The 14802-nt window shown below is 42.0% G+C and overlaps 2 protein-coding genes across 5 annotated transcripts in view; both read right to left on the reverse strand.

Annotated features, from left to right (window-relative positions):
• Positions 1 to 17: 17 nt before the first annotated feature.
• Positions 18 to 4781, reverse strand: LOC100697689 (cell cycle control protein 50A). The gene is made up of 7 exons (XM_003446627.5): positions 4272 to 4781; positions 3833 to 3952; positions 3622 to 3729; positions 2792 to 2879; positions 2462 to 2608; positions 1691 to 1897; positions 18 to 1560 (listed from the first exon to the last, which is right to left on the reverse strand). The coding sequence occupies exons 1-7, from the start codon at positions 4512 to 4514 to the stop codon at positions 1367 to 1369; spliced, it is 1107 nt and encodes a 368-aa protein (XP_003446675.1). The 5' UTR covers positions 4515 to 4781; the 3' UTR covers positions 18 to 1366.
• A 280-nt stretch (positions 4782 to 5061) lies between these two features.
• filip1b (filamin A interacting protein 1b) overlaps positions 5062 to 14802 on the reverse strand; it is a 52768-nt gene continuing 43027 nt past the window's right edge. For 2 of the 4 annotated variants that reach the window (XM_019345938.2, XM_019345939.2), the window contains 2 exons: positions 11671 to 14434; positions 8892 to 9463 (listed from right to left, as the gene is read on the reverse strand). In XM_019345938.2, coding sequence (XP_019201483.1) covers positions 9263 to 9463; positions 11671 to 14434 — 2965 coding nt within the window. In that variant the 3' untranslated portion in view covers positions 8892 to 9262. Of the gene's footprint in view, positions 6076 to 8891; positions 9464 to 11482; positions 11548 to 11670; positions 14435 to 14802 lie in introns of those variants that run through there. The other 2 variants (XM_025898820.1, XM_025898821.1) reach the window with 2 other exon arrangements.

Below are 14802 nucleotides of genomic sequence, written 5' to 3' on the forward strand. Positions count from 1 at the left end.
TGAGTCATGCTGTGCTGTTGTTACTGCATGTAAACGACAGTGGATGAAACAACGCATCAGTGCAAATTTCTCTGGATACTCACTCAAATTTAAACCTGTTTCAGACTCTGCAGCCCTGAGGTCACACGTGCAAATACTGGCTTTACTGTAGCAAGCAAACATCTCATAAAACTGTTCATGTAAATACAAAAAATAAACACTTTTTTTTTTTAGCTGCAGTACTCTGTGTGTTCCCTTGAAATTGCTACAACACAGTTAAAGCACAGTTAAAGATTTAGGACAACGACAAAAAGGAGGCACAAAGACAAGCCACCCATTCAACGCCGTACCAGAACCAATGAGGGGCAGAAAGAGACCGCGAGAGGGAGTCAAGTTGGACTAAAGTTTAAAAATTAGCAGAAAAAATAATAATCACTAAACCAGAATACAGATTCAGTAATAACTTTAATAAAGATTTAGTAATAACTTTAATACGGTTTAATACGAGGGCTTTTGTCCCCATTAATTTACGAGTTTGTCACGTAAAATCATAATTTTGTCCCCTCACATTTGCTGTTTTTTTCTCCCTGTAAATGTCTATGTTCATTTACCATGTTTTCTCTCATAAATTTGGCCATTTACTTTTCTCACATTTGAACTTTTTTTCCCTCATAAATCTGATGTTATTTTCTCAAACTATCCAATTCTTACATTTTTTCTTGTAAACACAAGTTTTTTTCATGTTAATTTGATATTCTTTTTCAAATTTGCCCATTAAGTTTTTTAGTTTTTTCCTTTAATTATTTTTGTCATATTTGCACATTTTGTTTCCCATGAACTTGCCAAATTTCTTTTTTACATTTTCACATTTTGACAGTTTTCTCATACGTTTTTACTATTAATTTTGCCACTTTTTCTGGTAAATTTACAACTTTAGCCACATTTTCTGCCTTCAGTGGGCCTAACACACCATCATACACCCGAGCAGCTTGGTGATAACAACATCTCAGCAGCATGCAGCTCACACACTTACACTCCTGCTCACTTCCACTTCACCATCAGAGATCCTAAAGTGACGTAAAGAACTATCCAGACTCATCCCTGTGCAGATTTTTTTTTTTTAATATTTGAAGAGCCTGGCTGGGCTTCAGGTCGTTCTGCGTGCTGACTTGAATCTCTGAATCAATCGTTTTTGTTAGACTTGTATAGTTAGAAGAGGAATGAGCAAATTTCCAGCTGATTTCTTTAAGATTAGCATTTTAGTGACTTTAAAACATGAACTCTGCACTACAGCTGAAGATCAATCTACCATCGTCACCCGTTTCCTCGGATTAACCATCACATCACATTTATGGCGGTGGAGGCGAGCTGGAGCGCAGCTGGCACCTCAGTTTGAGATGTTAGCGCTGTTGTTGCGGTTGCCGTATTTGTGGTGGATGACCAGCAGCACGACGCCCAAGAAGAAGCAGACGGAGCCCACAGTGATGTAGGCGATGCCCAGGAATGGGTTCTTGCCTCCCATCCAGGAGATGGTGCTCAGGATCATCCGCTTCCTGCCCTCAAAGCTGCGAACAGGGTAATCTGGTTACATCTGGTTAAAGGTACGACAACCACTTATTTTTCTTTTAAACCTTCATTTAAATTTTATAACAATCTGTTTCTGTTTTTTTTTCATGCAGTTTTGATGTCACGACTTTCACGTTAAGGATACTGTAGTCCACCACTAAGGTGTAGTTTCCTCGGGGCAGCGTGGGGGCCATATTGTTGTTCTTTTGGATGATGCGGTAGAGTTTGCGGAAGGTGGGCAGGGCGGCAGTTCTCATCCACACGATGAAGTCCTCATTGATGAAGCCGTTGTTCTCCGGATCAGTGTCCAGCTCGTAAACGGGCCGGTGCCAGTTCACCGGCTTCACTGTTCCTGAGGTGGAAGTTTAAAAAACATAAAAAAAAATAGACGTTGGATGATTATCTTAAAAGTGGTCAGAGTTTCTGATATTGTAATATTACTAGTATTTACTAGTAATATTAGTAATAGAGGATTACTATTAAACAATCAATCAAATATATTAAATAATAAAAATCTATCTAATCTAACCACACAATAAAATATAAAAAAGTGTGTTGTTAAATTATAAAAATTCAAATATTAAAAACTAATTAATACAATAAAAAAAAATGTTACTTAATAAAAAAAAACAAAAATGTAAAAAATAAACGGTAAATAAATGCAGAATTTATTTCTGTCAGTCATCTATATTTACTTCTAATCTTATTATGGTGCATGTTACTGCATATTCATCTATTTATTGGGCCACTTTTAGGTTTATGCTTTATTTCAGCTGCTTTATTTCCTGTGTTTATAACACAGTGCAGCTCTGTGCACAGGAGAACAAATCCGTTTATAACACTTGTCTGTAATAAGAAAAACAGACAGCCTCTCCCTCAGAGAGAGAGTGCAGCAGACCTCACTGACTGGCGATACCTTGAAAAACAGCCGTGAGGTTTGCGTTGTTGCCTCCAGGGTTCCTGAACTTCACATGTTTGTCCGTCCACCAGGCAATTCCTGTGGACGTCAGCAGGATCGGGACACTTGTGCCGTTGGGGTCATTGTAAAACAGCTTCAGAGTGTCTGCAAAGAGAGCAAAGGTGGCTGATAAGAGAAAAGTGAGTCCTTTAAAGACGCCTTCACAGAAACTGATCCTGTGATGGCTGCTCTACAAGGCCACCATAATCATTTACTAATAGCCATTTTTTTATGTTTTCTTCATTCTCTCTTTGTTGTTAATCTGCAAGAAAAAAAAAAAGGTCTCACCATTAAACATGCTGTTGGCGATGGCCCCGCACGGAGCAATTGGCTTATTATCAACGGAAGCATATGGTTCACACTCCTTGCTGGGCTTCTGTGAAAGACGGAAATGGAAAAGGTGACAAGAGATAAGTGGCAGCACGTAGCGGCAGCATTTAGAGCCGTAAGCAAGGATATAACCCAGCAACAACCAATTAGAACTTCCTCTAATGTCCACTGAGGCTGGCTCCTAAGGTGACACAGTCCCCACAGACTCCTATGTTAAAATGTTCAGTTTTAAAGCAGAAATGAGAATGTTTACAGTCAAGATTTAAAAAAAATAAAATAATGCATTTTTGTCTTTCTGGACACTTCATAAAAATTTTACAGGATGACACCCCTGTAAAATTGGGGGCGTAGCTGCTTTGACTGATAGATGTGCTCACACAGGCAGCTGGAACAATGTGTTTGTGCTACTGTCTGAAGCGTGTTTAATATTATCATCTGACAAACGTTTTGTCATCCTCTCCCGTTAAATGTGCTAATGGACCACTTGGGCCCAAGTCTGGGCTCCAGGTTTGGTTCTCCATACTTGTCTTCAAATGTTGAGATCACAACCATGTTTTGGTTTTGGTTTGTTTATTTATTTATTCACCTGTTGCTCTTCGTTTCTTTGACTCATGCCTGAAAATTAGCGTATATATCAAAACTAAATATGTTTTTGAAATCTAAGTTTTAACTGCATTTAAACCCATTTTCCCTTGTTCTTTTCTTGGTCTGTGACCTAAAACATTTTGGTCTTGATATGAGTTCACCTTCTCTTTTTTACTGCTCGCCATCGGACAGGAAGCTCCTACCTTGAGGGAATCAATGTTTCCGTTCAGCTGGCTGTCATCTCTTGACTTCACATAACGTCTGTGATTTTGGTAAAAGTTGGAGAGGCCGTAATACATGAAGACGTTGCTCTGTTTGATCGAGAGAAACGTGTAAAGGTTAGCTTAATCAAACTGGCTGCTGCTGCTAGGCTGTAGTCCTGAACGTCTGCAAAGGGGAACGGATGCATCTTACCTCATAAGGCTGATCCAGTTGGAAGGGGATTATGCAGGTGCAAGACTTCGTGTTGTTCCAGCTGAAGTTCTGTGCACAGTTGTAGCAGGGACTGGACGTGTCATCTCCGGTGTAATCGATCTGTAAGCACGAAGAAAATAAATATAATAAATAAACTCAGTTACCTCAATATATTTCATGATACTGACAGCTTTATTTATTTAAGATCTGTGAATGAAGAGATATTCAAGATACAATTATATCAGGAACATGAGCGTTTTGGAGAAAATGTCAGTAATAACAGAATCATTTAGCTCAATAAAATGTTAAACCCTGTTTTGGAAGAGCTTTACTGGATGATGATCAAATTGTGTTTATGCCATTTGATGGGAGTTACACTATGTGGACAAATACAATATTAATACAATACTCGTGACTAAGAAAAAACAACTCAGCTTACCTCAAACTCCTTGATGTTGTTGGACGTCACGTACAGGCCGATGCCGATGGGGATGAAGATGAGCCCGATGATGAAGAAGGCCGGGAGGACGGTGCCCGCGGTGAGGATGGGCTGCCACGCGGGGAGCCTCTGCTGCTTAAAGGCGGTGTTTTCGGGCTTCTTGTTCCGCAGAGTCCCACCACCGGGTCCAGACACGGTGATGTGACCATCCTCGTCTTTGGCGCTGTAACTGGACGCCATCATGACTTCGGATCTGTGATTTATCCAGCTAACGTTAGCAGGCTAACCAGCTAGCTTCTCAACGACAGTTGTTTTTAAAAGGCGCTGGTCTTAAACGGCGTCGTCATTAGCTTGTTGCTAATTTGAGTGTTAATTATGCTCATCAAAGTTTTGTTAGTTCATCTCTAAACCACGGAGAGGATAGCTAAAAACGGCTAGCACTTCCTTTCCCGGAAGTGTACAAACAGGTTTGTCAACAACACCCAGTGACGTAACTCTTGTGGTGGCTACTGCTGCATTCAGCGCCCGCTGCTGAAATAAAAGATTCAGTCAGTGCTGTATTGAAAGGACACGTGAACTGGTGTAACATAAGAAGATGGAAATCTGTTGAGTATCTAATTACAATTATTTTATGCTACGAGTGATACAGCGATGGTTTTATTATTATTTCTTGCTGGAATGGCGAAGAATTGAATTCAATTTCCAAACAGGAAATTAAGATTTACGTGAATCACTTAAAGGCATCGTTATTAGTCATACAACGTCGAAAATCAGAAATAAGTCTTTAATTTCACTGTTGGTAGAATTTTATTGACAGATTTAATTCTATCAACATGAAGAAGTTCTTCACTGAGAATATCCGTGTGCGTGAATAAAGTCTCAGAAAGCCATCACATAGGCTTCAAACAGCATACATGTATATTGAAAAAGAATAGCAAAAAGCGAGATATTCAAGGATTCGAATTGAAATTTCCAAGCACTGTATGCATATGTTTATATCCACATAAATAATATGGCAAATAAACCATCAGAGACACTGTGTGTCATTCATTATCTTCATGTCTTCTGCAGGATATTCAGCAGCTTTCAAAACAGGTTTGTTTGTTTTGTTTTGTTTTTATTTCATTTCATGTATGTTTTAAAACTGATTTAGCAAAAAAAGAAAGAAAAGAAAGAAAACTTCTTCTTCTTTCCACTGCTCCCTTTAAGGGTCGCCACAGTGGATTACCACAGTGCCTCTACATCATCCTATCTCATCCTATCATTCTCTTTCACACCAATCCTCTGTCCATGAACCTCTGCTCCTGCCTGGCAATACGGACTAAAATTGTTAACAATTTGATGCCAAATAATCATAAATGTAACTTCAAAAGCCTCAAATGTGTTTTTAAATATTTGTCATTTAAAATGTATTAAAGCAGGTAAAACAGCGTGCCAGTACACCTCACTGGGTTGAGCAGATACAAAGAAGCCACAAGGCGATTGCCCCACATCTGAATTAACTGAGTGTTTTCCCACTCCTCTCTCTCCTGGCTTCCCTGTTATAATAAAGGATAAAAAGCCCCCAAATAATAATAATTCCATTTTATGGTGTTAATTTATTCCACTAATGGAAGGTGTTTGTTTGTGAACACAAAGGGGGGGATGGGAATCATCAGAAGTGGGAGGTGTGACTGTTTGCATCATGTACTGAAGCTTCTGATTTTTTTCCTTCTTGTTTTTGTTGTTAAAAGTCTCCCATCATCTTCACCATTCTTCATGGCTCAGCGGCGCCAGTTTACTGTGCCAGCGTCCATCAGTGAACCTGTGGTGAAAAACACACAGACACGAAAACCTTCCTTTTAGTCATCACGCTCCCCTTAGACAGCTCATCAGCTTTAGATAAGATAAGATAACCTTTATTAGTCCCACATGTGGGAAATTTGTTTTGTCACAGCAGGAAGTGGACAGTGCAAAAGTTATGAAGCAAAAATTAGAATAAAATAAAATAAGAATAAATACAGTACACAACTGTACAGAATAGAATAAAATAAAATACTATATACAGTAGAATAAAATAGAATAAAATATACAATAAGATAAAAATAGAATACAAATGCTATATACAACTGAGTAAAAAATACAACGATGCCAGGAAGATTATTGCACTTAGTGTTATTGCACATGTGTGTGTTTGATCAGTTAAAGTCTTTATTGTGGAGTCTGACAGCAGTGGGGAGGAAAGACCTGCGAAATCTCTCCGTCCCGCACCGTGGGTGCCGCAGTCTCCCACTGAAGGAGCTGCTCAGTGCTGTCACAGTCTCATGCATGGGGTGGGAGATGTTGTCCAACAGGGATGACAGCTTAGCCACCATTCTCCTGTCACTCACCACCTCCACTGGGTCCAGAGGGCATCCTAGAACAGAGCTGGCCCTTCGGATCAGCCTGTTCAGTCTCTTCCTGTCCCCAGCAGAGAGAGCAGGAGGCAGTTTCATATGTATAAAAGATTTTAGAAATGAAACATAGCTTTGTTATTGGTTTTGTCCGAGCTCTACCTCTAACTTGTTTTAAACTTACAGCTTACATAAATTTTGTCTTTTCTACAAAACTTTTGTCAACATCAGTTGCTTTTAACTGTGCTTCGAAAATGCGTCTTGCTCTCTTTGGCATGAAAATATTGTCACCTTGATCTAAAGTCTGGAAAAACAGTAAAAATTTCTCATCTGCACTAAAGGTTATAATAGCACACATCGGAGCAACTGAACCACGCTATATAACAGGAGGCCAGACTCCTGTCCTGCCCTGCTTTCTGGGTTAATGAGGAGTGCAATAAATCAGCTGCATGGGTGCTGACTTGCATAAATAGAAGTGCACAAATTGCACCTACACTGGGCCTTTAAAGGGGCTACCTGTTAGATTCTGGATTGGTTTTAAAAGCCGCTGTACTGCTTCAGACTAGCTCTCACTCTTTTTCAATTCTTGACAATTTTATTTGTATCATCCTAGTATGATAATAAGTCTGTTAATCAGGAATGGCTGTGGCTCAGCGGGTGATCTACTGTTGTTCAATCCCTGGTATCCTTGGGCATGATACTGAACTCTCAGTTCCTCCTGGTGTGCTCATCAGAGTGTGAATGTGTGTGAAAGGGTGTGAAAGATGTATAAAGGGCTCAAAGTGCTCAAATAGAGTAAATAAAGCACTTTATAAAAACCAGTCCATTAAATAAAGTGACAATATATATACTGATGAATCTGTCAATTTTTCATCTGTTTTATTTGAGTGTAGCCTAGATATAGTTGGATATATTATATAAATCTAGTTATAAATGAGTAAAAGAAGACACAATCAGATGAGTCAGACCTGTAAATGATTGTTAGTTGTTAGACACTGTAATGGCCGGCCCACTCCCAGCAGTTTTTCAGCTCTGCAGCTGGACTGCAGCAGAAAAGTCCTGCATGTTGGTTCTGAGCAGTTTTCTCTGAGGAGTGTGCCCGGCTCAGCCCAGCTATGATTTTCATAATCCTGTTCAGCCTCTGATGTTGTTCCCAGAAAGGACTTGATCCCCCCCAAATCTCTAAGCAGCAGGCTCTGATCAGGAGGGTAAACACTGATCATGTTTACCCTCCTGTTTTCCAGCTGCAGTCTTTAATATCCTGCCATCATCCTCTTTCCTCCTTACATCAGCATATCTCACACTCTCCACCTTCCTGATTCACTCTAATTAAGTGGCAGCACAGTTGCTTGTTCAGATCACAGATCACAGCATCTCTCCACGTCTCCTGGCAGATTACACAGTCAGCAGGTAATTGTGTTTGTTGCTTTGTTCAGCCTGCGGTGAGACAATCATTAGAGGAAGCGTGAGTCTGCTGCTTCCTCACTGAGGCAGTTTAGAGATGTCAGATTTCTAAATGTGATTAGTTTTTTGCTGAAGTGAATCTCAACTCAGTCTGTTTATGTGCACTTGTCCACAAGAGGGAGGTGAACGCTCACAATGTGGACTAACACTCACAGGAGGCCGGTGTGGAAACCATTCTGAATAATGGCCAGCAGGGGGCGACTCCTGTGATTACAAAAAGAAGCCCGTGAGAAATGGGCCGACTTCACCCAGGTGAACACTTTCCTGATGAATTTATGATCTCAGCTGCTATTTATATATGATGCTCATTTAGTAAATGATCCTATTAGAGCCAAAGAGACTCACGGGTCACCAACTCATGATGTACCTTGTCCCTCTGTTTCCATGGTACCAGTATTTACAGCAGGCAACTCGATGCAGTGAACACTGACAATAAATCCCTTTACCAGGTAACTTTAATTATCTTTAGTGTCAAAACTTTATTCATGTTTTCCTTTACTTCCCAGGCTGAGGTCCACATGCATCTTTCCAACTGCTCACATTCCCAAATGCACTTAAAACCGGAAGAAACCATTACTCTGCACACCTGTGATGAAAGCCAAATCCAGGCTACTTAAAGGTGAGGAGTACAAACATCTTACATGAAATGCATTTTTACTTCTACCCAGGATGTGGAATCAAGTTCAGAGAATTAGTTTTCGTGGTTGCCCGGGAATGTTCTGGGAAGCTGCACAGGCACCACGCAGTCACAAAGATGGAAGTTACGAAGCAAAGCCGTACTTGGTTCAGAGATAAATAGTTTTTATTTTGGTGCGTGTCACAAACAATTCACAGTCAGCGCCTCAGTTACCGGAAACCTCCATGAGCTGCGGTGAAATAAACACATGCTATAAAAATATGATGATGGCATTAAAAATCTGAACCATCTATGAAGGAGCGGCGAGATGGAGTTAATCAAATCAGCAAAGCTTTCTCATGCAATTAAATTACATGAATATTATCTGAAAACATGAGTGGTAGCACATTAAATGATGTTTGTAAAGCTAAGCTGTGGTAAAAGGCGACATCACACACAGTCCCATAGTGAATGCACACAGATGTGTTCTGCGTCTCTATTCTGGCAGCAGATTTGGGGATTTGGTGGTGAACCGGCCCTCAGCTCTTTCCTGCTGCCGCAGAGGCCAAGCCACACACGGTCGGCTTCCTCAGCTCGATTTTCATCGCGTGGCTCTCAGCCCGTGACTCTAACCTTGTCACCGTGGACACGCCCAGGACCGCCTTGCTGCTTGGTTTCATACCTTTTGACACAGGGATCCGTGTGGCGGTGCTCCGACTGCACTGCACATCTGCACCGGGCTAGAAAAGGAAGAAGGGGGGAAAAAAAACAGACAAAACCAGCATGAGGCAGAGACAAGGATCTTTTAATCGTTTTATTAACCGTGTCACTGATTTCACTAAAGCAGGGATGGTGAGAATGTGAGCTCCCCAGTAAGCATGCTTGGTGGCCCCGATACACGATCAGTGGACTGAGTGACGGTGGGTCATTTCGGGGGGGGGGGGGGACTCCTAACGATTAGGTACATAAAGCACGGTATTTTTCGGACCATAAGGCGCATTAAGCGAAACAAAACAGTCAGATAAGTCAAACATTACTCAACTCATTCTTCTTGCTTCCTCCACTTCCATACCATTGATTCATTAATGTTGAATTCTCTTGTAGCTGCTCTATTCTCATGTTGTTGCAGTATATTAATGACTAACCTCGTATTCTCCTGACTGAAGTTTGGTCACTGTGTTTACAGCATCCTACCATGCGATTGCATTTGTCCCTGACCATTGGGTACCCTCACGTTAACTTTTACTGAGTGGAAAAAAGTTAGCGTTCATCCTCCAGCTTCACTGTGTTTATGTTATGCTAACATAGTTGACACAGCCAGTGATCACGTAGCACATCATTATATACCAGCTAGCCCAACTTCAGTAACCCTACAACTGTCACTGCTGTTTAGTTTTCTGTCTTCATTTATGTTGGAAGTGATAGCAGAGCTGTACGTTTTAATTTTTTCAGAAATCTCTCAGTCAGAACATGCTATATTACGTTTCGGTGGAAACTAGCGAGCTAACTTCCTGCTAACTTCTAACTCTGTTAAATTTAATAAATTCTGTTTTCATTGATGCCTGGATGTTAAACTTAATTGTTACACCTGGTAAAGCAGCATGCTGATCATTTTATTAAAGATGAAAGAATTTAGACAGTTTTTAACTCTCAGTGATGCCGCAGTGTTCGTTTGACTTTGCCACCTGAAGCGGACGGAGTTTTGGACCCAGGTTACTCTGCGAGGCTCCTGACTACGATAGCCGTAATGCTCCGACAATCCATCAAGCGGTGCGGCTTCGTAGCTTACCAAAGTCATATTAAAAAATTTTTTGACAGATTTTTCAGCGGCGTGTACACATAAAGTCGGTTCGAGGTCAGTAAGCACAACCAGAATTTATACATAAGGCGTACCGGATTATAAAGTGCACTGTTGACTTTTGAGAAAATTAAAGAATTTTAAGTACACCTTATAGTGCGGAAAATACAGTACACTGAATGTTGTATTGCTTTGTGATAACTTTTCCATTTCTGTTATATGATGATATTATGTAGTTCACTGCAGCTGGCGTTCATTATTCTGCACCTCTGGGCCCAAAAAAAAAATCAAGCCAAAGTACCAGAAAACTGCAGTTCCTGTAGTGACCACTTGAGGCTGGCTCTAACGGTGAGTCAGTCAGACTCAAAGGTTAAAATAACAACTACTAACACACCCATTTAAGGTTTAATTATGCATATTTAATGGGGTGGTTTTGTTGTACTTAAATACACTTTTAGGAATCAGCTGTTTAGTTTTTAGCATCGTTAAATGTTAGTTTTTTTCTTTGTCCATCAGACCAGCAGTCATTGGCATCTTTTTTGTGTCTCGGTTGTACAGGTATACTGTTTTCTTACTGATTCTTTACTGTATAAATCCTCATTTAAACATTTATTGATATCTTTTTTCAGGTAAAATTGTTTAGCAGTTTAACCTGAATGTCCACAAAACCAGATTTTCACCTGAATGTATTGATTTGACCAAATCAACGCTTATTGGACCTTTTCACACCAGTTTGTTGGGGTTATGTTGAGTTGACTTTGGTAAATGTAAATCTTAAGTGCTCAAAAGTCAAACACCTTCAGTGCTCAGTAGCTGCTTTAACTTAGTTTGAAAAAGTGAACTTGTCAGTTTGTAAATTTGTGCTTGTGTAGGAAAAGTCTCTCTAGAGTGTTGAGCAGTTCCGGGTAAATCATTCTGGGGTTAGTTCAGATTATATATTCACAAATTCAGTGTTTAATACCTGGACAGAGTGCTATCTAGGAAGCACAGACCACCTGTTTTCATTTTGAAACATTTCAGAAGCAACTGAAACGTAAAAAATTAGAAACATTTCAGACATTGCTGGAAACAAAGAGGAAGATATTCATGCCTCTAGGTTTGTATTCAGGGAAAGAGACAGATGGAGGACATTAGAGCTAATGATCTCACCACTGACTGTGTCGGCCTGGAGGCGGCCGAGGTGATGGGCGTGATCGTTATGCTGCTTGTCATTTTGCTCGGAGTGGTTTTCCCCATCGAGGCTTGGCGTGGAGAGCGGAGAACTGTTCCCGTTTCTCTGCTTTCTGAACTCAGGCCAGTTGGCCTGAGTGTCAGCACAGGACTGCTGCAGGCCTCAGACGGCCTCTTAAACTGTGGACCCAGGTGTATGTGGATCTTGTTGTCCTCCGTTGTGATGATGTTGCTGTTGTATTTCCTGACAGGTGTAGTTCCAGGCTGCTTCTCTGGGGTCACCTTGATTACTGTGCGGCCTGTGGAAACTTCGTGAGGCTCAGATAAAGCGCACGCTTCAGCCACAGGGGTGGTGCTGACCGTGATGATGGACACCGGTGATTGATGGCTGCTCCCGCCATTCCTCTCTGGACTCTTTGCTCTGGAGATGGTGGTGATTGTGACAGGAGATTTGGCTCGATTGAGACCTTCCATTCGGTCACAGGTTTTGGTCTTTGAGGTCACGGTCGTGGGTTTAGGGACGATTGTGATGCGGGGTTTCTGAAGACCGAGAGTCGGGATGATGGTGGTGCTGGAGAAGAAATCTTCAGCTCGGGGGCTGGTGATCTCCAAGGTGGCAGTGCTGTTCCCGTGATCCGGCGTCACTCGGATATGAAGTGGTTGACCCGGTTTTTGGGACATGGTTGCCTCCGGTGGATGAAGCGAAGAGACCCCATTGGTCTTCTCAGGAGTGGTCTGAGTCAGTGTGATGGCCTCCTTCCTTTTCATCCAGGGTATCCAAGACTTTTTGGCTCCAAGTTCTGCTGAAGCTGGAGGGTATCGTTCGAGAACTGTTGGCTTTTTGAGACTGTGTTGCCTGAGGTTACTCATCAAGTGGTTCTCCTCAAGAACTGATTTCCGGATAAAGCCCGCGGCCGTCTCGTCCTCCGCAGGCTCACTGGCCATCACATCTGTCTGAACGGCTGTGGAGGTAACTGGGACATCCACCATCCTCCTGCCGTTCATGCTGGGCCTCAAGGCACGACTGTACCGCTTGGCGGCTTCAAGCTCCTTGTTGAGGTTCTGCATTTCTTGGCTCATGCTCTTATTCTTCTCTTCCTCCTCCATAAACCTCTGCTGGAGGACAGAGAAGTCAACCTGCAGCTGGGAGAGCTGGTCCTCTTTGTTCATCAGCTCGTGGATTTTCTCCTTTAAAGCCAGAACATCTGCCTGCAGATCTTTGGTTTTGGCCTCCTCCATCTTGCAGCGAATTCTCAGCTCAGCCTCAGGACTCATGACTTCTCCTTTCTCTATGGCTTTGTTTCGGGCAATCTGACTTTTCATCTCTTCCAGAAGCTTTGAGAGAGCGTTTGCTTTATCCTGCTCTGTCCGGAATTTCTTTTCAAGCAGATCATACTCATCTTCGGTTTTCATCAAATCTCCCTCAACAACCTCAAGATGTTTGAGCCGGCTTTTCAGTCTTTCGATTTCTAGCGTGAGCTCTCTTACTTTGTTGTCTTCTTCTGGATTTTGGTTATTTTCCTTGCTGGCCCACTTTCTCTGCATTTCCCTCTCAGTCTCCTCGAGTCTGTCTATCGTCATCTTCATCCCACTCAGCTTGCCATTTAGCTCCCTACACTTTTCCTCTTCACCTGCCAGTTTATTCTTTAACTCATCTCTCTCTTTGGTAAGCGTCGTCACCTGGATCTCCATCTCCGATTTGAATTTCAGAACTTTTTTGCTCTCCTCTATCAGCTTCTCTGTGACCTCTGTCACCTTCCCCTGCTCTGCTTTGAACATCTTACTTAAATCATCACTTTTTAGCTCTTCCTGTTTGAGTCTTTCTGCCATGTTTTTGCGTTCATCTACGAGAATAACTGTGAAGGACTTCAGCTTCATGAGCTCGTCTTTAAGGGTCATTTCTGCTTTTTCAAACTTGGACTCTGAGGACTCGAGTTCCTTCATCCGGGTTTTCATCATGTCCAGCTCACCGGCCAAATCCTTCACGACGCGTCTCTCTTTTTCCAGGTTTGCGTGAAGCTGTGAGCACTCTGTTTTGCTCCTGTTAAAGACAGCCTCCAGTTTCTCCAATTCAGCCATTCTCTTCTGGAGTTTCTCTACTTCCAACTTCAGCTCCTTGCTGTGGTTCTCCTCTTCCTGCAGCTTCTTCCTCAGCTCCCTGCACTGAGTCTCTGTTTTGGTAATCTCCTCATCTTTTCCCTCCATCTCCAACACTTTCTTACGCAGATTCTCTAGTTCGGCCATGAGAGAAGAGTTCCCACACTCTCCTTTGCTGATCTTCTCCCTCAGCTCCTGCAGGTCCTCCTCTGATTTCTGCAGGACTTTGTTGCTCTCTTCCAGCTCTTCAATCTTGCGTGTCAGCCCAGCCAGCTTCAGCCTCAGCTGCCGGCTCTGGGACTCCTGGTTCGCCAGCTTGGCGGTCATCTCCTCATGCTCCTGTGTGAACTTTGCTGCTCTCTGCTCTAGCTCGGCCTCCAGCTTTAGGACGTTCTGGCTGCTTTCCTTGGCGGTGTCGCTAACAGACGCCAGTCGCTGCTCTTTTTCCTGAAGCTTCTGAGTGAGATCCTGGATCTTCTGGCTCTGCTGGTCAATCTGCTCGATGTGCAGCTGCCGCTCGTCTACCAACATCAGGGCAAAGGACTTGAGCTTCACCAGCTCTGCTCTGACCTTCTCAAGCCTTCTGCTGTGCTCCTTGTCCTTACGAGCCTGGTAAGCCTTCTCCTGCTCCAAAAGCCTTTTGAGTCTGAAAAAGAAAGACAGTGAAAGATCTTATTTGATCTCTGCTAAAAAAATGTTGGAGCACTTGCTTTCATTGACCAAACGTGAATTGTTTGTAGAGTAAAAAAAGCCAATTCAATTTAATATATTCTTGGGATGGTAGTCCAAAAACATCCAAGTGCATAAATGCCACCTATGAGATGGCAGTTTAATTTTTGCCAATTTAATTTTTCAGTAAGTTGCTACATTGGGTTTGCACTTTTTAATGTAGTTTGTATTTGTTTCCTTAAAAACAAACAAAAAATAATGATTATTATGTACTCAAATGTGTACGTATGTAAACACATCTATGGGCAATATATAAGATGTTCTTAAGAGGCATTATAAAACACA

This window comes from Oreochromis niloticus, linkage group LG15 (genome assembly GCF_001858045.2).
Source record: "Oreochromis niloticus isolate F11D_XX linkage group LG15, O_niloticus_UMD_NMBU, whole genome shotgun sequence".
NCBI classification, from domain to species: Eukaryota; Metazoa; Chordata; class Actinopteri; order Cichliformes; family Cichlidae; genus Oreochromis; species Oreochromis niloticus.

Coding starts and splice junctions, on each gene's coding strand:
- LOC100697689 (XM_003446627.5), bottom strand. CDS start 4,514: ATGATGGCGTCCAGTTACAGCGCCAAAGACGAGGATGGTCACATCACC. Junction 2,880..3,621: donor GAAACATTGATTCCCTCAAG/GTAGGAGCTTCC, acceptor CGTCTTTCACAG/AAGCCCAGCAAGGAGTGTGA. Junction 2,609..2,791: donor CGCCAACAGCATGTTTAATG/GTGAGACCTTTT, acceptor CTCTCTTTGCAG/ACACTCTGAAGCTGTTTTAC.